At 51.4% G+C, this 26,126-nt stretch overlaps 1 protein-coding gene across 1 annotated transcript; it reads right to left on the bottom strand.

Moving 5' to 3' along the window:
• Positions 1-13,323: 13,323 nt before the first annotated feature.
• LOC144175011 (uncharacterized) lies at positions 13,324-17,959 on the bottom strand. The gene is made up of 4 exons (XM_077704059.1): positions 17,867-17,959; positions 17,600-17,797; positions 16,829-17,308; positions 13,324-13,441 (listed from the first exon to the last, which is right to left on the bottom strand). The coding sequence occupies exons 1-3, from the start codon at positions 17,957-17,959 to the stop codon at positions 16,865-16,867; spliced, it is 735 nt and encodes a 244-aa protein (XP_077560185.1). The 3' UTR covers positions 13,324-13,441; positions 16,829-16,864.
• Positions 17,960-26,126: the final 8,167 nt, after the last annotated feature.

Raw genomic sequence — 26,126 nt, 5'->3', positions numbered from 1 at the left:
ACCTAACGCAGACCTGTTTGCATGATTACTCTAAGTGCGCGCGAAAGATTGCGAAAGAAAGCGATATGGCTCGCCCGCATCGCGGCGCTCTTATATTGCAAGATGTCATACTTTGACTATCCCTGACATGGTCAGTCAGGTCTTTTTCAAGACTAAATACTACGTCACAGACATTAATTACAACTACTGGAATTCAATCGTACCCGGTGGCAACAGTCAGGCGATGCTCCAACGCCGTGCGCGCCGCAGCTTTTCACGCGTCGGTCGTTTCTCTCTTAAGGCTACCAAGCCTACTGTAAAATATAGCAATAACTAAGCGTGTAAACATCTCAAATCAGACGAAACGTTCACTTCGCTAACTGCTATTACAAGCGCGCACGCCGCGTTTCACCCTCAGGGGTAAAGTCACGCGCACCACAAATAGTTCGATGACCTCCGCCTTTCGATTGATTGATTGTAGGCTTTAACGCGCCGTGCAACGCAGGCGATGAGGCACGCCGCAGTGGAGGGCTCCGGATTAGTTTTGACCACCTGGGGATCTTTAACGTGAGCCGAAATTTTGTACACACTGGCGTTTTTGCTTTTCGCCTCCATGAGAAAAGCGGCCGCCGCAGCCGGGAATCGAACCCGCGACCTCGTTCTCAGCTGTAGAACGCCTTAGCCACTGAGCCACCACGGTAGGTACCTCCTCTATACGATCCACGCATTTTCCCGTAATCTGGCTTGTGATCTCAGGCGTTCCCATCGCCATAATGTCCGTGTTGACTACCACAGGCGATATAATGACTGAACAGAAACTTTGCATAGCGAAGCAGCGAAAATGAACTCAGAAACGCGCACTAGGCACTTCAGGCGGCCGCCATCTAATGGCGGCCGCCTGCATTGCCTGCATTGTCGTAATGGCATTGTCGCAGCCACGCCCAATCAGGGGGGCCGTTCCAGTGCGCTCCGACCAGAAGGCCACTCACGCTTCAGCATTTATTTCTGGCTTTGTTTGTGCGTCTTTGTTTATCTGCCGTTTGTGCGTTTGTGAATAAACGAAGATAAGAGATAACGGGGACCGGAAAGAGGATCACTCCACCCATTCAAAGGTACCAAAATGACCGCGCCCTATGGCACCTTTGCGGAGATACAGCATCCGAAAATTGCCTTTTTTCGCCATTTTGCGCTTAAATTTTGTCACCGTGGCTGCCAAATGTATTTTTATGCCACTTTGTGGCGGTTTTCCGCTGAAAAACGTCGCAAACGCAGAGGATAGAAAACATAGAAGCCAAATATGTGGCTTTCAAAAAACGACGTTTTGTCATTTTTCCGAAGTTTAAAGCGGCGTCCCTCCCTTAAACTAATCAGTCCAAATATTCGATAATATCCGATTATCCGAACCTTCTCGAATATTCGAAGTGTTTCAAATATAAAGTTTTCGAAGCGAGTACGAATAATACATATTTAATATTCGAGTATTCTTCGAACTTTTCGAATATTCGGACACCCCTAATTTTCCGTACTAGTAAAACAACAACGAATGGGACACAAAGCGAACGCTGAGCGGGAAGCCATGAAATATGACTGCAAAACATTGAATGCAACTAAGCACTCTAAATGTTGATTGATTGATTGTAGGGTTTTAATGCACCTATGCAACGCAGGCGACGAGGCGCGCCGTAGTGGAGGGCTTCAGATTAATTTTGACCACCTGGGGATCTTTAACGTGCGCCGAAATCTCGTACACAAGGGCGTTTTTCCTTTTGGCCTCGATCAGAAAAGCGGCCGCCGTAGCCGGGAATCGAACCCGTCACCTCTTGCTCAGCAGCGCAACGCCTTAGCCACTGAGCCACCCCGGCGGGTATGGTAAATGTGAAGTGGGGGCCTAGAGAACACAGCCATGCATGTTTACTACCGGCTTTCTGAGGTAATCTGCGACCTACGCTGCAAGAGTTGTAAGTGAAGCTGGTTGTTTGAAAAAACTTCAGTTTTGGCAAACTCACACAATAAAATCGCGAATACGTGAGTTCATGCCAAATCATGCTAACCTTAATGAATTCATAAAAAATAGTCCGTAGCAAGATAGCCAAATAAGAGAGAAGAAAAAAAGCATCATAGAGAAAATACACTGCTACTCAAAAAAGAAACAAAGACAAAAATCCTTTCATCATATTATCACGTTTTTCAACTGCGTGAATACACGAAAGGTTTGTTTCACTTTGCTCCTTTCCATTTGTATAATGTAGCCCTTAATACGTGTTTCGAGAACCCAAGCAAATACTGTAATTTAAATAAATGAGTTGTTAGTTTGCGTGCGTCCTGTCTGCTCCGTTCGTTTGTCATCCCTCATTGTGTGTACCTTGTAAGCGAAAACGTAGTCAACAATAATGGAACACTTTCTATCCAAATTTCTTACCCTGCTGAATGAATTATATTGGTTTCTAATACCTTGGACACTTTTTTTGGCTGACGATCTCAAAGTGCTTTTCAATTTAGAAGTGTGTGTCCCGGTACAAATCAGAGCGAAGAAAACAGATAAGACGCTGCCTTTTCAGCCACGTATTGTAGACACTTGGTAGTAACACGGAGCGGCGGTTAGATGATGCGCGAGAGAGAAAAGGCGGTGCCCCGTTAGGCGCCTCACCGAGAAAGGGAAACTCAGCAGAGAGATCGTGTCCTTGCTCGACAAGGGCGGGACAAGGGTGGTTTGCCGGCGCTTTTATATACTCTATAACAGTCAGCACTAACAATCTGAAGTATCATTGAATACACCACTAAGTGTGACACTCGTGTTGCAATATGGCCCCACAACACCAACATAACACGTGCTGTTTGATGAGTACGTCTATGGTTGTAGAAGACTGTGCGCAGGTAAGAACGGGACTGGTTGAGAATCAGGCTCGTGATTTCAGCCGTATCGTAGGGTCACCGTTCTTGTCTCCCATTCATTTAATCTTTCATTTCTCTTCCAGCCGGCATGTTTGATTGACGAGGGAGTGAAGGGTATTCTTAAGCAAGGTTTCGTCGTAATGTCAGCCACTGACTGATGAAAGCAGCCGAGAAAACTATGCCGATTTGGTAACAGCGCGTCATGAAAAACTGCCTTCACACGAATTTTTGCTCGCAGGCACGGAGGTGTGGAAACAGGGTGCCACTTCAAGCACTTCAAGCCCCTCCATGTCCATCAGATCACCGGCCCATCCGGTGAGAAAATCAGTGCAAGGCAAATTACAACTGCGTTAGAGGGTGGTTTGGGCTAATTGGTGCATACTAACTGAATTACAAATAACAATTAGGAATACGCTACAGAAACAGTTTGATTCTCAACATTCTAATATGAGAGGCTGTTATAAAGTATACTATGGTGCAACCACGCCGATCTATGTGGAATATTCCTAGTGTCTCGAATCGAATTGAATAATTCTAAGAAATTCTTGAGGCTTCGGGCACACGTGAACATACACTGGCCATGTATTTTCTATGGATGAATAACGTTCCAAAAAAGGTAAGTTTCAATCATACACCACGGAACAGCACCATCTGAACAGTCACTGTACAAGTGCACAAACCAGCCAGACATTTGTGAGTTCGTACAGGCTCTGGCTCATGCCCAGCTGACTAATGGCAACAGGCTAGCCTTCAGTCTGCATAAGCAAATGCCATTAATAGATGATTTGAAAAGTAAGAGGATATTTCATCTGCATGGTTCCAGTTCAGGCTATTTATTCCAATTGTGTTTATTATCATTACGACAATGCCACGGATTCGTCTATTATAGTCTGCAGCTACGAAATGATTTTCACTATTTTTCAATTTGTTAATGATTGCAATCCTGCGTTTTTCTAGGTGGTAGGATAACATTTTGAAAGGTTTTCACCTTTGAAAAAACTCAGTCAGCGGGTACGCTAAAAGCTGTTTTAAAAATAAAATTTCCTAGTTCCGTATTTTCTCCCCCTTTTTCCAATTTGATCCCTCCGCCGGGCTCTTGCCTTCCCACTTTTCCCAGTCTGTCACTCTGATAGTACGCCGATAATCACTCTTCAGCGCATGACTGCTTTTGCTTCTTTCCCTTATTCTGAATTGCTTTCCACCTGAGTTATTTCTCTTATTAAATGCCCTCTATTCCAGCCGAGAGGTTTTACTATCACTCTCATTTTCATGCCTCATAAAAAACGCGTTTTTTAAGTATTTTAGTAAGTTTCAGAGTTCCTGCCCCATGAGTTATAGGATTACTGATTTTACTGTGCCGAATTCACAGAAGTAAAATAGGTTGTCTACTGTCACTGCTGCACAGCCCTCACACGAAAAGAATCTCGATGTATTTTACCATGCATATTTTCGTAAAGAAATCGGCAAAACTGATGGGAAACGTTTACTAGAAACAGAAACCTCGTTTTGTTTCGCTTAACTCGCGTTCTGAGAAGAGAAACACACAACCCAAATATCCAAAAGGCGCGAATTGGTCAATATAGGGGTAGATGCGAAAAATCATCTTGAATTTGTCCCTAATTTTACCGATAAAGTGGGAGGATTTATGGGCACAATTTAGTACGTAAAAGGCCCTACGACTGACGGTAAGCTGTTTACTCAACACTAAGTACCTAAGTCCACAAAGTCAAAATATGAAGAAATGGCAATCAGTCCCCCAGAAGAAGCTGAAATAAAAACGTTGCTATAATTTTTTTTGTGTCTTATCATCCGAGGCACAATTTTCACCAGGACACAATTTACTTCAGAGCGCGAGGCGCACTGGTCCCGTTTACAGAGCGTAGCGTGCAGGAAAGACTAGAGAACTGTAATATCGCCGAAACGTTATTGGAATCACCAAAAAAACGTTTAAATGTAAAGCTTTCAATTTAGCCCCATTTTTGGGAGAAAAGAGAATGATTTAGGCGCCTAGTTACAACGTGCATCATTTTTTGTCTCCCCACACCATTTTGTTCCGCGTAGCTATTAGGCACGAAAGAGATTAAAAATGAAAAGTAACACCACTCTGAACAAAAAAATAGGTGGCGAAGAAAACAGGTACGATTTTTACCATATTTTCCCACAGGAGAAGGAGAAAGATAAAAATATTGGGTTTATTGGAGGAGCTCTCCAGAACTGAAAAAGAATCTGGCTACTGCTATCGCTGTGGTATTGAAACGTTGATTGGCAGTTCTTACATAGCGTTGTATGATAACAATTACATTGGCAAGACAAACAGTGAAAGGCGATGTGTAACCTCAGCGTACAATATGGTGGGTACAGTACATATGCGAAGAGTACCTATACACAGTAACAATATGACTTTAGCATGTACGCATTTGATAGAATACATATCTCCGTTTTTTCACTATAAATGATAATATTGCAAAATTGGTTTATACATCCGGCATAAAATAATAGGACATGCTCCTAATTAATAAAGATGAGACAGAGGAATAATTTCAATGAGCAAAGAGCAGGGAGGTCAGCCTGAAGTGAACTCTGCTTTCCATCTGGCATGCGGTTGGATACATTCACCTATATGCGGTACTATACAGAACACCGATGTGTGTCACCCACTAATACGTACATGCAGATAGTGAAAAACGTCATTGGTGAAAGGAAGACTGTGTTCTGGGATAGTGGCTTTCATGTTTGATATTCCATATCTTTATTTCTCAAAAGAACCACTGGACGGACTCCTGGGCTAAAAGCTGTGAACAGCAGCTTGACAAGGCCCAGAAGCCGTGGTACATGACAACAAACTATGCACAGAAATGTTGGATAGTATTAACAGCAGTTCTGAAAATATATCACTTTCAGGTAATGCAAAAAAAAAACGTTACGTACGTTTAACAAATTATACGAAGAGAAAGAGCACAATAATTCCGCCTGTACACTAAATCGCACCAATTTACGTTTACAACAGATGTACATCCTTTGTCAAACCTTTTTAGGCCAACCGTAACTCTTTTCGACCACAAAAAATTCAGAGTAAGCTTCACCTTTAAATGTGACAAAAATATTTTATGACAGTAAAAAATAGAGGTGTTTTCTCTAGCTATCCAAAGGCATAAACCTTTCAGCCTCATACGGCAGGTAACCTTGTGCAGTGCATTTTTTGCGGCTTGCGCACTTTCGTCTTGACCCATAAAATTTTGACAAAGATGGTATACACAATACAATAATGCAAATCATCTGTATACGAATGATAGCAGAATTTCAACTTTCATATAGGGAGCATGCGACACCCAACGAGGGCGCGCTGCCCCACCTTGGCAGCGCCACCATCGGCCGAGCCAGCATCCCGCGGTTGGAGAGCTCCGCCGCAGCAGGCTGCTAGATTGGCGTTTGTCATGGCGAGTAGTCTATTCCAACCGGCTGCATTTTGCCGTATAGGCCTTTCCGGATTTTTGTTGGCTACAATTAAGAAAATGGCGCCAAACTTTATGATAGCAAGCACGTTTTCGCCGTGGCGGAGGAACACGACGGCGCTCAGAGCACCGTTGTCGAGGGTACTGCATACGCCAAGCAAGCGTAGACAAGGAGGCCTACGCCACCACAATTCTTGTGTGTAACCATTATTATTTGACTTTAGCCCTGTCACCTTGTACATTAGCAAACGTTAACGCGACCGATCGACACAAGTAGCCCATCCATCTTCGTATAGTGAATACAAACTTTCCCTATCTGCGTCTATGTACGTGGGAACCAGCGCACTCTCTTCCTAAGGAAAGATGGTGCTTTTGTTCTTTTGAAGCCTACTTTACGAATTGAGCGTTCAGCTGAACGACATGCTCAACAAGAAAGATGTTTACTTCGCGCGGGCGTCACCTTGAAAGGCTTGACTACCGCGTTCTTTGGGGTTTCCATTTTAGCGTACTACGCCTGTTTTAGCTTTCTAGTTGCTATTTACAGGTTGTGGGAATTGCGGAGGTCCGCCATCTACCCTTTCCCTCTCGACTCGCCGAGGAGGCGAGAGGGGGATGTCCCTCTCTCCCCCGCGGTCCGCGCATTTTCCCCGCTGTTGCGAAGCAAGGGCCCAGAGGATTGGACAGAGTACCGGCGGGCGGACGCCCAATGCCACCGACGGGCAAGGCAGCGTCGCAGGGAGGGCTGGGAGTCGCTGTGTTCGTCCATGAACTCTCGCAAGGACCTGGGCAGAGCCTGGCGTATCGTTAAGGCTCTGCTGGGGCCTACCACCACTAGCCGGCGTCCCCTGCATGCGGTCACCATATCCCTGGGCATCACAGAAGGGTCCCTGGCGGAGCTGTTCGCCGACCACTTTGCCAAGGCCGCTCAAACCCCGCCTCCAGTTCCCGCAGCCTCACCCGACGCGGCACCAGCCGCCGCCCCACACGACCAGAAAGTGGTGTCCCTCTGCTCCACGGACATCACGCTCCGCGAGCTGCAAGCCGCCCTGAATCCATGCCCCAAGCGGCGGAGCGCTCCTGCTTTGGACGGGGTTACGTACCAGATGCTGTGGAGCCAGGACGTGACTCAGTTAGACCCGCTTCTGCGACTGTTCAATCGGGTCTGGCAGACTGCCGTCCTCCCACCACTTTGGTTCGTGGGGCTCATCTCGCCAATTCTCAAGGTCGGCAAGCCCCAGACGGAGCCAGAGTCCTACCGGCCCGTTTCCCTGACGTTGGCTGATGGGAAGGTCATGGAGAGTGCAGCCCTGGCCCGTGTCGAGTGGATTGCGGACCACAGCGGCGTCTTCCGTGAGCAGCAAAGCGGCTTCAGGCGGCGCCGCTGCACAGCTGACTCCCTGAGGGACGTCATCTCTATGCTGGAACAGGCCCACCACGACAAGGAGGTGGCCTTCCTGCTCCTGCTGGACATGCTGTCGTCATTCGACACGGTTGCCCACGGGGCCATCCTGGAGGCCCTGGACAGCATGGGCGTTATGGGGCGTCTAGGAGGCTACATCCCGGCGTCCCTGCGTGACCAGACCTTGCGGGTGAAGGTCGGTCGGGCGACCAGCAGTCCTCGAGATGTCCGCTCCGGGGTTCCCCAGGGAAGTGTGCTCTGCCAATTCCTTTTCAACTTGGTGCTGGCGCCTTTCCCCGACTGCATCCCTCCAGGCTTGCGACACCCAGTGGAGGTGGCGGTGTACGCTGACGACGTGGCACTCTGGAACCATGGCCCCACCAAAGACTGCCATATTGTCAAGGCGTGCCTCCAGGAAGCTCTGGGCGCAGTTGCAGTCTTCCTCGAGAGCCCTGGCCTGCAGCTCTCGGAGGACAAAACGCAGGCCCTTATGCAGGGCTGGACGGGCAGGTCTGGACGGGCAACACCGCCCATCACACTCAGCGGGCACCCTCTTCCCTTGCGGCGGACTGTGAAGTACCTGCAGGTGCTCATTGACTGCCGGCTCACATGGCTGCCTGCTGTCAAGGCCCTCAGGGCACGTAGCGCACGGGTGCTCCAAGGGGTGCGGCAGCTTCTGTCACGAGGCAATGGCTGCTCACACCAAGTGGCGCAGCGCGTGTTCCACGGCATGGCTTCCGCAGCTGTGCTGTACGCGCTTCCACTCGCCTACCTGGGACCACGACGCTTGCAGGAGCTGGAGATCGACCAACGCCGCGCCATCCGCCTATGCCTTGGCCTCCCCTACACGTCGCCGGTGGCGGGCACTTACACCGAGGCGGGCACGTGGCCCATCAAGATGCGGGCCTTGCAGATGGGGCTGTGGCACATCCAGCGCTTGCTGACCCTACGCGACGGGGCTCCGCTCCTACAGAGCCGGCCACACTCGCACATGGCAGCGCTGCTCACTATCTTCGAGGAGGGCATCGAAGTTCCGAACCGACCCGTCTGGAGCCGCCACCACCAGACACCGAGGAGGCCCTGCAGATCACCAAGACCCTCCGCGGGGTCTGCAACAAGCGGACCACACCACCCCAGGCCATCCGCCACGAGGCGGCCGCCCTGCTGCAGGACGAGCTGAGCAGCTACCTGCATCTCTTCACGGACGGTTCCGTCAAGCACAGCACGTGCGAGGCGGCGGCTGCGTGCGTGGTGCCTGAGCTGGGAGCCAGCCGGAGCTGCCACCTGGCCTTTCCCACTTCCTCCACACGGGCGGAGCTGGCAGCGCTGCACCTGTCCGCCGACCTGCTCCTCGAAATGGGGCCCCATAACCACCTCGGGTCGGTCATCCTCACGGACTCCAGGACTGCGCTGCTGCGGCTGCACGCGTCCGATCAACCCGCCAACAGCAGCGGCTACCCGGAGCACTCCCCTGCAACCAGGCTGCGCACTGTGGCCTCCCGAGGCTGCGACTTGCGGCTCCACTGGCTGACCGGCCATAGTGGCATCAGGGGCAACCAAGACGCCGACGCCCGCGCCAGGGAGGCCCACCAGTAGGGCACCCCAGTATCTCAAGATGTCACCGCGTTCGACGAGGCCCGCATGGTGCAGACGATGCAACCCAACCCTCGGGTCATAAGCGGCATGGCGCCCAGATCGTTGCCCGCACGCATCAGCAGGGACACCCGCTGCGTGCGTCTCTGCATGCGACTCAACTGCTGCAATTTGGCGGAGCGTCTGCACCGACACGGGCGCAAGGACTCCCCTACATGTGCGGACTGTTCCGAACTGGAGATGCTCGAGCACCTACTCTGTTTTTGCCCCCACCACGCGGGGCCGAGAGCAGAGCTCCAGCGAGCGCTCCAGCGTCGAGGCCTTCCCAGCGCTGGCATGGAGGAACTTCTGTTCCCGAAGGGGCCTGCGGCAACCCAACGGTAAGTCTTCGCTTATCTGCTTCATTTCCTGGAGGCGACCTGCCTTACGCAGCGGCTGCAGCCCGGAGTGCAGCGATTGACTGATGTGCCCGGACTGACACCTTTCTATGACTGACAGCTCTCTTTATACCTTTCTCTCTCTCTCTTTCTACTTTATCCTACCACTCCCCCTATACTTCCCTTCCCCTGCACTGGGTTAAATTCAGGTGAGCTACCTGCCGAGCTCAAAATATCCCCAGTGAATTTCCTTTCCTTTTACAACTGCAAACCACAAACACCCCCGCTGCGGGAAGATGACGGCGGGGGCGCTTCCGAACACCCCACGTGACAGGTTTTTCTCGGAAGTCCCGGGCGGCCTCGTCCGGGGCCGTCGACAAATGGAGAGCCTCTTTGGATACCAGCCATTATCGGGAGCCGCCTTAAGTACGACTTGCACCTTTTAGGGGCGAAGCTCCTCTTGCTCGGGCCCTGTCCCGTCCCTCGTTGCTGCCGTACACGGCAGCACGATGATGATTTTGGCAGGATGCCCTTAGGGATTGGCCAACCAAAGATTCGCCGAAGAGGTCAAAACGTGCATCCTGTTCGTTGCTACCCAACAAGGAGGAGAGGAAGAAGAAGAGGTTGTAGTTCGTCGCCTGCCAGCTCGAGACACGTACCGGGGTACGCGACATAAGACGCCCTGCAGAAGGCGACGGCCAAGGTGGCTAAAATGTCACACACCCAATTCGCCAACTTACCCACGGAGATTCTCATCGTCCCAAACAAGCCCTACATAATCACCCGAAACATCGACGTCGTCGATGGGCTTGTCAACGGAGCGGTGGGAAGTGTCAAGCTTAGCGAGCGAGGAGTGGTGGTCTTGACGCGGGGGCGCCCGGTTTTGATCCCACGACTATCTGGCCGCGACGGGAGGCACGTGACGCAATTCCCACTGTGCTACAAACCGAGAGGCGAGCATGACTACGAACGCGCGTTATGTCTTTCATTCATTCAGATGGTGCGCGCCGTCAAGAAGACCTATAACAATGTTTCACGGTTTTACCTATAAGCATTTTTGCTTCGCCCCTCTCATCATCATTCACTTTGTGGAGATGGCGGGATTTTTGGCCTTCCTTTGTACTCTTTCGCGCCTGTTTCTCCCGTCCTGGCTAAGGTGTCTTGGCAGTGGAGAGCGACGCGCCCGACGTTTCTTATGCAGTGCAATAAACGTCGGAGTGGGCGAGTTCTGTGTCCTGTTGTGATGCGGGTTGTTGTTTGGATGAGGAGGTCAAGTTTAACTGGCAGAGAAGAAGCGAGGCACATGACGTTAGACAAGGACAGACTATTCACGGGACAGAATTAGAAAAATACACAAATTAGAAAACTACACAAATTAACTAGGAGCTAATCTAATCCAATGGCTAGATGTCCGCCAAGACAATGTTCTTAACTAAAAAAAAAGCTCCCGCTCACGGCTGGCAGTACTTGGTGGCAAGGAGCTGTGGCGGTACACTTGACTGGTGTGATGTCTGCAGGCGCTGTCCCCTTGACGTTGGCGCTGTCCGCCGCAAAGTCGGGTCCCGTGCGCTAGGCTCGGGGCGCTGCCGCGGTGCCCTTGTCAATGCCGGTGCTGTGACTGATGAGCGCTTCGGCCCGGGTGCTCCGTGGCCAGTCTCGGCTCAGCTGCCTCGATGTCCGCGGAAAGGATGCGGCTCGCAACGGAGGTTCCCCGAACGTTCTCGTCCGGCAGGTCCCTCCTCGAACCTCGTTCCTTCCGCCTCCTCTTTCTCTCTCGCGCCCCTCTTCCGCCTCCGAACACACCTCGTCTTCCTCGCTTCGACCTGCCGACCCCTGTCCGGTGAGCAGCGACTCCTCACACCTGTGTTCCTTGCTGTTCGCTGCCGCTACGCCAAGTTGGCGATCCGTGGCGGTGTTTTGCGGAGCTAGCCTTGCGGCCGGATCTCGGGGATCGAGCTACGCCGCCGTAAGAACCCTGGTCCCCAGATTTTTGGCGCCTGAACATGGGACTTCTCTTCAAGTGAATTCGAGGTTCGCTAGCTCCAAGGAACATGGCACAGGAATATGAGGTGGTGGATTTGATGCTGTTGGCCGACCTTTGTGATCATGCTCGGGAGGTCCCCCGAAGCTTTGCATCAACAGCGCCCACCGCAGCCGCAGAAGCGGCTCGGGTCCCCCTTCTCTACGGCCCCTACGCAATCGTGAGTGCGGCTTGCGCAGCGACGAGAATTTCGGAAAGTTCCGAATTTTGCGAGCGCTCTACGTCAGGTGACGCCGCGCTTTCAACCCCCATGCGCCGGGCCTACGCGGAGGCTGGAGCCCCATACGGCGCGCCTCTCGTGCAAGTGAACACGCAGGCGCCCGTAAGCGAAGGAATGACTGTGGATGCAGCTTCCATCGCGAACGCTCTCACAAGCGCCATGCAGCAAGGGTTGCAGGCGGCGCGCTCACCCACTCCAAGGGTGCAGCTACCGATGCTGACGTATAGCGGTTACAGTGATCAAATGCGCGCAAACGCTTTCCTGCTGGCCCTGAGCCGTTGCGAGCAGGCGACCAGCATCAGCGAGAGCGAGGTGCTGCACAGTTCTGCCCGGAGCCCTATTCGACCATTGCGCCCGAGGGTATCGAGCATAGGTCGGTAAAACGTGTAGGTAGTTCTGCCTACCGAGGGGGGTTCAGGCAACGGCCTCGTCAAAACATCACGCACAGAACATTGCAAGAGGAACAATTGCGCTTTACTCAAGCAGTGGAAAATGAAATATAAATGGAACAGGGGATACAATCAACCAAGCACATAACAAAAGCACTTCAGGGTCCCAGGGCTTACGGTACGGCGGGACGAACGGCGGGCCTTGCTGACGTGCGTCTTCTTCGAGGTGGCTGACGGCGGTGGCTTCTCTCTTGTGACCGGCGGCGCTCCCGGCCGGCAATAGCCCCCCGCTACCAAGCACCGCTGCCCTTATCTAGCGTGCCCAAAGATGTGGCACGCCCCCCCTCCATCGCACAGTCTTTCTGCCGTGTGTTCCCAGATGGCAGGAGAGGTGGCGCGCGGCAGTTTGAAACGGCCTAACGTGGGCGCTCACAGGGGAGAATCCCCACACTTCCCCCCCCTTGGAAAAAAAAAAGTTCTTGGTTCTTTGCTACACGAAGAGAGAGAAAAAAAAAATAAACGAAAGAAAAGGGAGGAAAAAAAAATGTCCGAGACTCGTTTACACACAGTCCTCGGAGTCCAGGATTGCGTCCATTGCTTGGCGCCGCTGGTCTGGGCGCAACTGCCGCAACATTGCCAAGGCTTCTTCCAGGGCGTCCTGGCTGTTGTTGCCCTCCGGGCGGTTGGCGCGCAAGGCTCTTGAACGCTCTCTGTGGAGAGCCCCGGCACGGTGGTGACGCCAGTTGATTTCCGGCACTTGGCACACTTCACACAGCGCAGCCAGTTCTTCCTGGTTGTATACCGGCCGTGGTTCTACCGGGTGACGTTCTGCGATTGTGAGCCCCTGAAAGGGGGCCGGGACGGAGGTGCGCGGCGTGCCGACGAGCACTTGGGGCTGGTCGGACCACTCGAGACGAGAGTGCCAGCCCACCGGGTGGCCCGAAGGTGACAGCACCGTCCACGTGGCCACCTCTTCCCTAGGTCGTGCTGGACGGTACGGTGGCGGGAACGGGCGGCGCCGTGAACCCTGGGGCGGGGCCGAGCGTTCGGGTTGCCGACAGTGGTAGGGGTGGGCCCGACTGCTGTTCCGAGACATCTTCTGCAGGCAAAAGCAAAGAAAACACAAATGAGCCACTAGTTAGTGACGCATGCGCAGATTGTATCGCGGTGACGGGGAATACTGATGTGTCGCGCGCTTTCCGCGGCAGTCTTCTCGCTGATTCCCGTTGGCTGTATCCTCGCGCGAAAAATACCGCTTTAGTTCGGACACGTGCACCGGACCGTACGATGCACCTGTGGAAGAAGAGTTTTTCAGCACATACGACAGGTTAGACTTACCCACCACGGTGTACGGGCCATCCCACCTGTGTGCAAGTGAGGCGGTGAAGCCCTTCGACGCATCACTAAGTGGATGTGTTCGCTTCAACACAAGATCACCCATGGAAAATTGTACGTCCCGTCGGCGCTTGTCGTACTGGGACGTCTGGTCGAGTCGGGAGATGTCGAGATGTTCGCGGGCCTCCCGGACGGACTCTGTTAGCCGCTTGCGAAGGTCAGCCGCGAATGTCGCGGGAGATTTATCAGTGCGATTCTGCGTGGGTTGGAGTGAACTTTCGAGAGGAAACTTGAGGTCTCTGCCAAAATTCAGTTGCGCTGCCGTGAAACCGGTAGATCTGTTAATCGGTGTCCGCGTTGCGAAGCCCATCTCGGAAAGCTTGTTGTCCCAGTCCTTGTGACGGCCAGTGTGAGCAATGAGCATCGATTTAAGGTTTCGGTTGACCCGTTCCGTAATGTTCGCTTGCGGGTGGTAAGCCGAGGTGCGGGTGTGACGTATTCCCAAGGCGTGGCAAGAATCTCGGAAAACCTTACTGGTGAAATACGTCGCGTTGTCCGTGATTAACTGCGAGGGGAAACCAAACCTCGTGAACACTTCCAGGAGGCATTCCCACACCTTTTGAGAGGTTAGCTTCCGCAAAGGAAACAACTCGACCCACTTTGAGAAGTGGTCTGTAATTACCAACAAGAACTGGTTGCCTCGAGGACTTCGAGGAAACGGCCCCATCACGTCGCATGCAACGATTTGCCACGGCGAGGTGCTATGGACGGATGTCATTGTTCCAAGCGGCAGGCCTCCACGTGGTTTGGTCTTCTGGCATATGGGGCAGGAGCGAGCGTACCGAAGTACATCTTGTCGCATTCCCGGCCAAGTTGCTGTGCGACATAACTTTTCATAGGTTTTTTGCCCAGACGAGTGACCCGCCAGAGCGGAGTCATGGTAGTAGCCGATGAACAACTTACGCAACTTGCGGGGAACGACAACTCGGAAAGGAGTTTGTGTTGAGTCGTCGTCTGCCTGGGGAATGTATCGCAGCAGAATACCATGATTTCCAAGCAAGTAGCTGTCAACCTCGTCGTTCCGGGAAGCTTCTGGAGAGTCTGTTGTCGAGAGCTTGTCGATGACTTTGCGACATAGACCATCCCTCCGCTGTGCCGCAACCAAGTCCTGCTGGCTCACCAACGATCCCCAACGGTCGTTCGTGGGGGCCTGCACTGCTGCAACCACCATACTTTCTTCGTTTTCCACCTGTGTATCAGTAAAAAGGGGAGCGCGTGACAGCGCGTCAGCAACTGTATTAGTGGTGCCTTTCTTGTATTCGATGGAGTAGTCATAACGTTGCAGCGCGAGTGCCCAACGAGCGAGTCGTCCTGCTGGGGTTTGAAGCCTCTGAAGCCAGGAGAGAGCTTGGTGGTCAGTCTGAATGGTGAAGCATGCTCCGTCTAGAAACATGTCAAATTTTTTCAGCGCGAAAACAATCGCTAGGCATTCCTTTTCGGTGACGGAATAATTGCGTTCGGCTGGCGTCAGAGTGTGACTGGCGAAAGCCACTGGTCTCAACACTTGATCCCACTCTTGCAGAAGTACCGCCCCCAAGCCGAATTCACTGGCGTCTGTTTGTACCACAAACGGCTTGTTTAGGTCAGGGAGCTGCAAAGACGCATTTTCTGCTAATGCTGTCAGCAAGGTTTGAAAAGCGGTCTGTTGTTCGGACGCCCAAGACCACTTCTTGCCTTTGCGAAGTAGTTCATTGAGCGGTACAGAGATGTTCGCGCACTGGGGAATGAACTGGCGATAAAACGCAATCATGCCAAGAAACCGTTGCAAGCTTTTGACGTCGCTCGGCGGCGGGTATTGGAGTATGGCTTGCAGTTTCTCTGGATTTGGTCGCAGAACGCCCTTGTCAACAACAAATCCGAGTAAGTTGATTTTTTCCCCGGCCAGCTGTACTTTGCCGGGATGTATAGTCAGCCCGGCTGCGCGCATGCGCTGTAGCACTATCTGCAAATGTTCCACATGTTCCTCGAACGAGCGTGAAAAGACAGTGACGTCGTCGAGATAACACAAAGCGAATTCGTGTTTCGCGTCACCCAGAACAATGTCCATCATCCTTTGATATGAACTGGGGCTATTGCTTAGACCGAAAGGCATACGCACGAATTCAAACAACCCTCGGTGACATGTAAACGCGGTCTTCGGTACATCGTCTGGGTGCATTTCTATTTGTAAATAGCCACGTGAACAATCCAAGGTCGTGAAATACTTCGCGCCTGCCACGGCATACGTTATTTCGGTCACCGACGGGAACGGATAGGCATCTCGTTCCGTCATGGCATTCAGTTTTCGGTAGTCGACCCAGATTCGCATAGATCCATCTTTCTTACCGACTGGGACGACGGGGAACGCCCAAGGACTCTTTGATGGACGAATGACGCCGGTGTCGAGCATCTCGTCCAAGGCTTTGTCGAAAAGCGCTCTCTTGGGGGCGTTCATTGGTCGTGGGCTGCATCGCCATGGTTTTGCGTTCCCAGTGTCGATGCGATGCTGCAAAACATCCGTTTTTCCTGGTTTTTCCGTGAACATGTCCGCATACTGGCGCAGGAGGTCTTCGAGCTGTTTGCGCTGAGACGACGTTCCTTTGAAATTCTGCAGCTCCTGTAACAGGTCTGCCGGCAGGCTTTCAGTCGACAAAGCAGCGCGAGACCTGCAGGGTAACGGGGGACCCGCCGAGGTCTCAAACGGGAAAAAAACCTGGGTCGTCGCCGAGGTAGTACCCGCCAGCTCTGATGTCCAACCGCATAGCAACATCTGCGATAAAATCTGTGCCTAGGATCATGGCAACCGACAAGCCCTTGAGATACAAAAACCTTTGTCTCTTAGAGCGGGAGCTAACCGATATGCGTAACCGAACAGCGTTTGTGCTCTCCGCGGCCGCGCTCGACGCCATCCTAAGCATAACTTCGGTATGGCGAAATTTTACCCGCTTTGCCTTGCAGTGTTCGAAAAGCATATTGCCGATAAGGGAAACTGTGGAACCGGTATCAAGGAGTGCAGTTACGATCTTGCCGAGCACTTTGACACGAATGGTTGGTGACACTAGCTTGGGGGGATACTGCATGCGATCCACCGAAGGCACAAGAAAAGATTTACCAGGTGTGTTGGCCCGCTGCGACTCGCTGCCTGGCTTCAGCGACGCCGGGACGTGAAGTTTCCCGAACGCGGAAATCTGTCCTCGGTGGCGGGCCCCTGCTGACGGGCCTGGTTGCGTCCGTACCACATTCGTCCGCCGGATGGCTCGTCTTCGTGTGGGACCGGGCGGCCCACGGCCCCGTAGCCCACGTTGGCTGGGACCGGGTGGCCCACGGCCCCGTAGCCCACGTTGGCTGGGACCGGGTGGCCCACGGCCCCGTAGCCCACGTTGGCTGGGACCGGGTGGCCCACGGCCCCGTAGACCGCGTTGGCTGGAGTGCGGTCACGGTATCGGTTCTGCGGCCGCCTTCTTGGTGCAAATTCGCCCGGATCCAAAGCCCGGTGTGTCGCGGACTGCGGCGCCCACGACTGGAAAGCGCCAGGCCCGTTCCAGGCACAGCTGGGCTCCAAGGATTGGCTCGGCGTTGGCGGTGGTGCATACTGCAATTTGGCGAGCAGGCACTCCTGAATAGCGCGCGCGTTCGAAGCAACTGCATTCAAATCCGCGTACGTTTGAGCATACAAATACGGCTGGAACCGAGGATGGCACTGCCGTAACACACGGGCAACTTGCTCATCTGAAGTAGTCTCTGGGGCCGCTCTCCTGTATAGTTCCTGCATAGCGCGTACATACTCTAACAGGCTTTCGTTAGGGTGTTGCGTCCTGAGATCTAACTCACGGAGAATGCGAGTCTCGTATCCAGGCGGAAGGAACTTAGTCCGAAAACTTACCACAAAGGTGGCCCACGACGCAAACGGGGACTGCAGGCGCCACCAGCAGGCTGCAGGCCCTTGGAAAACCAGTGGCAATACCCTGGTTAGCATATGAGTGTCCGACGCTCCGACGGCGGCCTTGTAGACATCGAGCTTGTCAAGGAAATCCGCGACGGACAGACGGTCGTCATAGCCGCGGTAGGTCGGGATGTCAGGCTGAAGACGGGGCGCCGGGTCTTATAGAGTGCCCAGGTGTTGCGTAAGAGCTTGACATAAGCCGGCCACTGTGGTGAGAGCTTCGCTGAAGGCGGTGTCGGGGGCCGTGGCCCCGACGACTGTTCCCGAACGAAGTTCCTTTCCGTCGGCAGCGGACTTCATTGCTGGACGCCAACGAAACTCCGAGAACCAACGAACTCGGGCGAAGGAGCTACAAAGATGCCACCGTATAAATCGAGCACGCACCAGCACAAAGTCAACTGCGGGTAATGCTTATCAGTTGCGGCGCTCGCCGGAAAACTGGACATTCGGTGCCGCGGAAAAGAAAGCTGGGTAGTGCGCAGGCTCGTTGAAAAGAAATGAAGTCGGGCGTAAGAGCAACAACATTATACCCGGCTTTCAGCAGCAAAATACATTTCGCTAAGCTGAAGTGCTAAGTTCCAGAAACAGCTGCCGCTTGCAAACAAATGCACGAACGTTTTAGTCGCAATTTGCTCCTGTGCGTAAGCGTCTTGCTGACAAAGGACTGTGCTAGCCTAAATACACGTTGGGCGCCACTGTAGGTAGTTCTGCCTACCGAGGGGGGGTTCAGGCAACGGCCTCGTCAAAACATCACGCACAGAACATTGCAAGAGGAACAATTGCGCTTTACTCAAGCAGTGGAAAATGAAATATAAATGGAACAGGGGATACAATCAACCAAGCACATAACAAAAGCAGTTCAGGGTCCCAGGGCTTACGGTACGGCGGGACGAACGGCGGGCCTTGCTGACGTGCGTCTTCTTCGAAATGGCTGACGGCGGTGGCTTCTCTCTTGTGACCGGCGGCGCTCCCGGCCGGCAACTCCTCTCGCTACCAAGCACCGCTGCCCTTATCTAGCGCTCACAGGGGAGAGCGCTAGATAAGGGCACTCACAGGGGAGAATCCCCACAAACGTTAATAACTCACTAAAACTCAATCACATTTTTTTTCATTAACGCTGTACTCAATCAAACTCAGACTCATAAAACTCGTCTGTTCTCAAAATCACTCATACTTACTCATCACATACTCATTTGAAATCGTACTCACTTGTACTCAAACTCATTTGTCCTCACGAGTATTCGTACTCAATCTCTGCTCATGAGTACTCAACCTGTAATCATGAGTACTTAATCTGTACTCACGAGTACTCAATCTGTATTCATAAGTACTGAATTTGTATTACTCACGAATACTCAACTCAATACCGCAAGGTACAATTAAGTGTCCGCGTACATTGACATCCGTTCGTATAGAGATCACTGTCCACTTATTCGCAGTTGCTCAATGCTGACGTTTGTTTTTTGTTCCAAATACTAGAAACTTTGTTACAGGGCGTTTGTGTCGATGAGGTTCGGTGAATATCAAATCGGCTTGTTTTTGTAATGTGTGTGCCGTGGTATCCATCTCGTCGTACCTGAACTTGACAGCGCTTACGGCGTTGCGTTAGTCGGGTCCCTTCCATCGGCGACCGTGTTCCTGTAGCTCGTGGCCTGCTTGATGCGCGTGGGAGCGCAGACGGCCGTTTTGTCCGCTGGCGAGCTGCGGTGTGCAGGGATGGAAGAGTTCGGCGTATTGAAGACGTTGCTTGAATTGAGGTGTGTGTAGCGTATGGTGCGGGAGCCGGTTGGCTTTTCGTTTAGCGTGTGGTGGCGTGGTTTTGTCGTAGGGTGGTGTGGCGGATCGGTCAAAATTGTTGCGGTTCCGTGCTCGCTTTCGCCGTGGTTGGTTCGAAAGTGAAACTGTTGTTTTGCGGAAGCAGGCGTAGTTCGTCTCGTCCGTTCGGCCCACATTCTTTGGCGTCGTAAGCGTCACTTCATCGGTAGGGTGTTCGGTGCCGTCGTATGGATCGGGCTCATTCGTTGGCATTCTTGCCGTGTCCGTGTCGTCGCTCAAGCCCTGCTCTTTTGCGTGTTGTTTCGAGAATGCTAAAATCTCTATCTCTCCCGTACAAGCAGGCTCGAAAGCGCTCCGTTCGACCCGAGTCCGCTTGCGCACGGTTGCATCCTCTTGTACGAAATGGGGTTTGTCGTGGGACTCTCGATCGGGGCAGCGGGCGCGTGATGATCTTGTACGTTCCGGCTCGGACGTACCGCAAGCGCTGCCCGTGTCGTTGCTTGTTCACTGCCCTACCTGCACGAGTGTAATGTCATTCGTTCGCTGGACTCGGGTTGGAGCAGCGGGTGCCGGAGAGCTCATACGTTCGGGTGGGGTTGAACCGCGTGCACTGGTTTATTTGTTGCTTGTGGCAAGGTTGATTTCTGCGGTTGTCGCATTCGCTGGCTAAGCGGAGGATTTCGAAAATATGGGTTTCCTGCGTGTGCGCTGGCTTGGTCGCGTTCCGTGCGCTTTGAATTAAGTTTCCCGTGGTCAGCTGCACCGGCCAAAGTTGGATGTCGTTTGTCACTTCTCGTGCGTTTCGTGCGCTGTGCGTGTCGTTTTAGGGGCGAAGCTCCTCTTGCTCGGGCCCTGTCCCGGCCGTATACGGCACATTAATAATGATTCTGGCAGGATCCCCCTAGGGATTGGCCAACCAAGGATTGTCCGAAGAGGTAAAAACGTTCAACACGTTCGTTGCTACCCAACAAGGAGGAGAGGAAGAAGAAGAGAGAGGCTGTCGTTCGTCGCCTGTGAGCCCAGTACTCTTGCTCGGGCCCTGTCCCGTCCCTCGTTGCTGTCATACACGGCGGAGATATGATAATTGTGGCAGGATCTCCCTAGGGATTGGCTAACCAAAGATTTGCCGAAGAGGTCAAAACGTTCAACACGTTCGTTGCTACCCAACAAGGAGGAGAGGAAGAAAAAGAGGTTGTCGTTCGTCGCCTGCGAGTTGAAGACCCGTACCGGGGGTAAGCGACACAAGACGCTCTGCCGAAGGTGACAGCCATGGTGGCTAAAATGTCACACACCGAATTCGCCAACTTATCCATGGAGATTTTCTCATCGTCCCAAACAAGCCCTACATAATCACCACAAACATCGACGTCGTCGATGGGCTTGTCAACGGAATGGTGGAAAGCTTGACGTGTCGAGTCTTTATATGATGTGTGGGCGAATGTTTCAAGGTTTTACCGATGAGCATTTTAGCTTCGCCCCTCTCATCATCATTTACTCCGTGGAGATTGCGGGATTTTTTTTCTGGGAAACTCCCCTCACATTGGTGTGCGGTCATTCGCCACGTATGCTGCGTTCCGTGCACCGTGCGTCTCGCTCGTCGTGGCATATCCACCAATCTTGATGCGATGTAGTTGGTTGTGCGGACCGGTGCCGGGACAGGACGTGCGGAAAATGTGCGTACTGGCCCCGTTGCGTTCCGCGCTTTCAGCGTTTCATTTATGTGCGTCTGGACCGGAAGAGCGAATGCCAGGCTCGTGGTGCTTTCTGGCTCGTGCGAGCTGCGTACGTTGCGCGCCTCGTTGCTCATTGAAAGAATGACGTGCGCGCGGGCGATGTAGCTCGTCGATTGGCCCGGTGTGAGAGCAGCGTGCGTTCGTGATCTCGCCAGAAATGCACTCAGCGCTTTCGTATTTGTAATCGTAGGGATTTCCTGGGAGAGGTCTGGTGAGTAGGCAGTTACAGTTCTGCATACGTCGTCTCATTCGTGTGCTTGCCGTCGTGCATGCTGCCTGTGTCCGAATCTCGTGCAGTTCAGACACTGTGGCAAAATTGTGGCTAACTCTCGCCAGTTGTCTCAGAACACTTTCTCGTTCTTCACTCAGCATCTTCCTCACAAAGAGCACCGCTTGCAAGTTCCTCTGCCCTTTGTCGTCGTAAGCAGCCTGAAGTACTGTTGGCCCACTCATTCGTTTGGAGAGCTGGCGCCGTTGCTCGTTGACAACTAGAAGACGCGAGAGGATGCTGTCCTTACGGCCAGAGCAATGAAGCCTTCGTAATCGTAGTGCGCTCACGAACTGCTGTTTCTTCGTTGAACATAGGACCTAGCGTTCCGTTGAAGTCAACAGTGGGCCGACCACCGTTGACGTGGGGTCCGTGCGTGTCGCAATCTCGTAGTCGTGGTGCGGTTCGATCGCGTCGTTGGTCTGTTCGTCCGTTCGTCCTCCCGTGGCCTCAAATCCTGTTCCTGTCTACTGCCCCATGTTTGTTAGGTCGTGGCTCGAATAAAAGGCTAAACGTGAAATTTTTTTTAAATGTAAATAATTCGTAAAACTGAGGTTACATATACATCAGGACAAAAAAGCACAGGAAGAAAACGTCTTACACTGTGCTCTGTCGTAGGGCGACGCACTACGCGAAGGCGCGTACACGGGAGAGAGCGAAACAGAGTGTAAGCACTCGTGTTGCGTCTGGCGTCTCCTCGTGTTCTAAGAAATAAAGCACCTGAGTCGGGGGCGCGTCCTGCTGTCGTGGGAATCGGGGCTTCTTGACTCTTCCGTTGCCGTAAATTGCGGCTTTCTGCGTGTCTTCCAGTGGCAGCTTTCCTCGTCCGTTTTCGTTTCTCGGTGTGCTGAAATTCTGCGAATCATCGGAGCTTACTGACAGTGCTCACTGCTACTCAATCTGTACTCACCTGTATTTTCTTGTACATAATCGCACTAACATTTGATGGTATTCAACAATGTTTCTACTAATTTGGTCAAGTATGCAAGGCGGTGAATATCATCTTTACACAGATATCATCGTTATCATTGTTAAATATCATTTTACAAATATCATTGTTAGCGTTCTGTGCAGTGCAAATAAACTCCACCAATGAGGCAACGGTAGCCTTGAACAGGGAACCAAAGTTGCCAAATATTTTAGCGCTCTCGAGGCACATCGTGTCACCCAACTTTCGTTCGAATGTGCTTCTTTCTGCGATTGTCATGTTTTGCATTTGATTTCAATATTGTGTAGAAAATTCCTTGCTTTGTGAGAATAAGTTTTCATTGGTCTTACGAGGTCCAATCGAGCCCGGATGCATGCTGTAGGGAATAAATACAGTAGGACCCGATGTTCGGTCGAACCGTATCGGCTACATCCAGTGTTGTACACGTTCCTCTAAAACCGGAACGAAAGCTCGTTCCTCGTTGCTTCCCAATTTCGAAACGAGTTGACGTTACAAGTTCCTTTATTGCGAAAGGAACGCGTTCCAGTTCCACTTCGAACATTGGAACTTGTCGTTACATTACGTTACGTTTCATGTTTAAAATTAAAATATGGTGTCTGATAATTCTGAGCGAAATAAAGTAAGAAATCCAAACTCACATCGAAAACGTATATATTAGGAATATGAACATAGCTGCAGCAGAGTATCTGGAAACAAACAGAATCCAAAGAAACGCCCCTAGGCGATTTTTTTAGGGAGCACCGGACGAACTCCAGACATGTGTATCTGCGACTTTGGTGCTCTTCTATTCCACTTCGGTCTTACAAATGCGCAGTAAGGTTACTGCGCTTCAGATGTGCAAATAGAAAGGTACTCACATGCAGGAACATAATTAAATTTCTTGCACAAGAAACCGCGTCGAAAGGAACAATACATCAGTCCTTAATGTCATTCGACGCGAATGACATTTCCTATAAATGATATTCGCTTTGTCTATGCTGGTCTACATGGCGAAAAAATGCGATTCGATAATTTAGCAGTGGCGATTAAAAAAACTCGAGAATTGCAAGATAACAACGTAAGTTCGTCTAGAATATTTTTAATTTTTTACTGTTCTTAAGCAAAACTAAATTACATTTTAAAGAAAAAGTCTATATGACATTCACATCAGAAGCCGAAGCAAGTACTTCACACGGATTTGTTGTTGGGTGAGCTGGTCCACATTATCAAAAGGTGTAAGCTTTTCTTTCTTTTAATTTTTTTATTTAATAGAGAATTTTGCGCATTACAAATGTGCAACAAGATGTTGGGCCAATAGCCGAAGCTAGTTGAGGTCCAGATAAAGATAGACAGCAGAGAAAACAAACTTAATTAACAATTCAGCGAAACAAGTGCCATACTTAGTGCACGCAGAGTCTGTAAACACAGGACGCAAAGGCACTCATAAGCTGCGAGTTAAGAAAATAAACACCAATATCAATCAATACAGTGAAAACAAAATATACACTTTTACACATTTTAGTCTTACACTCGAGGTTGAGTGTTTAATAAAAAAAGTATCTTTACAGTACTCTTTTTTTCAATTAAATACATTCAGCGTCTATGTAGACACAGATACATAGCTACATGCACAGACCTAAGAGCCACAAAAACAGAGTGCACAGCAACACAAACCTCGATGCATTTCGGCAGGAATAGCCGCTTAAGAGATCGGAACGATACAATTGAAAGTTTACATAAATCTTTTCCAGAAATATATTTTCATGCACGAACCTGGTGCCTGTCCAGGATGCCTTCTTGCCGTTTATATTGTTGTTTTATTCAGCCTAGCTTCAAACGATAGAACCTTTTTTTGAAAAAATAAAATTGTTAGCCATCTTTATTTGAAGGGGTACTGAAGAGCGGTTTGCCACGGGCGGCGCTGTTCGCTGAAGCGACGATGGTGCCATAGAACGGCCACCCGGGCCCCATACAAAAAAGACCTGGCACTCCCGTCGACGGATTCCCGCCAGATCGGCGACATACCGCGCCGTGACGAACTGCGCGGGTACTTTGTAACTTCGAACAGTACAACATCCCGAGACACTGCGGCACGCCAAGCTCTCCGGTGACCCTTCGAATGACCTCACAGCGAGTGCAACTCTCCCGAAAAGAACGCACCCACGCCTCGCGCGCACTAATGCGGTAATTACCCTTGACAATGTACAGATATGGTGGTATCACAAGGTACCTGCAGCGCCGCTCGGACTTAGGCAACCTTTCACCGGCAGGGAACAATTCTATCAGCCAGACGCGCATCCTGGCCTCCCCAGACAAACGATGAAAGCTAAAAAGCTATCTCGCGGCTGCGGTATTCACCAGTCGAGCACCGCGTCAGCTCAAACGACAGGAAAGAAAGGACAAGCTGCGGCTCGCTGCGTGGTTATTCTTCTGCCTTTGACCTTCGAGGAAGCATGTTCCGCTGAAGGGTGTGCAAATTGCCAGCTTGTAGAAAGAGAAACAGAGTAGCTACTTGAGGATTTTTGTACTCGAGCCTTGGCATCAGATACAGCCAAATCCTAGTGATGTAACGTTTCCAGAAGGAACGCCGTTCCTGCCGTTACTTCATAAACCTAACGAGTTACCGTTACAGTTCCAGCCACCCTTAATGAAACGGTGGCGTTACTCCGTTCCTCCAAAAAGGAACTAGTTCCTTACAACACTGGCTACATCCAACAAATAGCCTCAGTTACGTTTAACGCCAAGTTGCATCATGCGAAGTTATACAGCTGACGCAATGTTGCATCATGAAATGTTGCGTCTCCTCGGTAGTTCTTCGCAACACCTGCTCGGCAAGTACTCCTTTTGCAACTTCAAAATTACTCCTCTAACACCCTTTAGAACATCCTCACTGCCATTCAATGGCATTATTGAAGCCGAAAATTGATAAGTCATCATTGTACGATTAACGTGATCTTGTGTTCTATTTGGTGTTGTTCTTTTGCATGGGAGGAGGATACGGAACGAATTTACGGAGGAGGAGTTGTAACAAAAACAAGGAAAGAGCGGTCACCACGGTTTCTATAAAATGCCCAAAATTCGAGGTATGAGCGGTATGCAGATACAGACCGTGGACATCAGTGAAAAGTTGTTGCTCTGACGACTGTTTGTAAGCCTAGCTATGGCTGCCTGCAAGACGCGCTCAGCCGATGACCTAGTGATAGCGCAATGTTTTAGTTTACCAGAGAGTTTGAAGGACCACTATGATTACATTGCCACCAGCAAGGATTTTTGCAACGTGACCTATCGCTGCAAGTACTTCAAGAAAAAACGTACGGGGAAGGAAGTTTCCATGTATACAGCGGGGCGGGATATAAGTGACAGACAGACAGGCAGACAGACAGACAGACAAACATTGTCGCGCTCGAGTAGCCAAAGAAAGATTATATCCTTAAAATTAGCTGCAAAGAAATGCTGCCGCCACAGTTCCGCATGCTGCGAACATTGCGCAACCGTATCACTCACCGCAGCCGGCAGCCTGCGAAATAAGAGATAAACACAAATATAAAAACCGGCTAGCGCGTGAGAAGCCCAAGAGGGAGGTCCCGCCGCGAGAAAGGGGCAGAACAGGGGAGCTACGCGTCGTTAATGATTATTTCCGTTAAGATCCAGGGCAAAACGCACACGGGTCTGACGTTAACCAGTCATTTTTGTATGCGCGTGTGTGTGTTGTGCTAGAGCGCCCGACACTAACTCGGTGGACCTGGCGGCGTGGCGACGGCG

Source organism: Haemaphysalis longicornis, unplaced genomic scaffold, assembly GCF_048455015.1.
Source record: "Haemaphysalis longicornis isolate Haplotype H1 unplaced genomic scaffold, Haemaphysalis longicornis Haplotype H1 scaffold_1, whole genome shotgun sequence".
Lineage (NCBI taxonomy): Eukaryota > Metazoa > Arthropoda > Arachnida > Ixodida > Ixodidae > Haemaphysalis > Haemaphysalis longicornis.
This window is presented reverse-complemented; position numbering and strand designations above follow the sequence as displayed.

Bases quoted from the DNA above. Each gene is read 5' to 3' on its own strand.
- LOC144175011 (XM_077704059.1), bottom strand. From the start codon at position 17,959: ATGAAGTCCGCTGCCGACGGAAAGGAACTTCGTTCGGGAACAGTCGTC. The intron at 17,798-17,866 runs GTGGCCGGCTTA...CCCCGTCTTCAG, and splicing joins TCAGCGAAGCTCTCACCACA to CCTGACATCCCGACCTACCG. The intron at 17,309-17,599 runs GTAAGTTTTCGG...GCCAAATTGCAG, and splicing joins CGTCGTGGGCCACCTTTGTG to TATGCACCACCGCCAACGCC.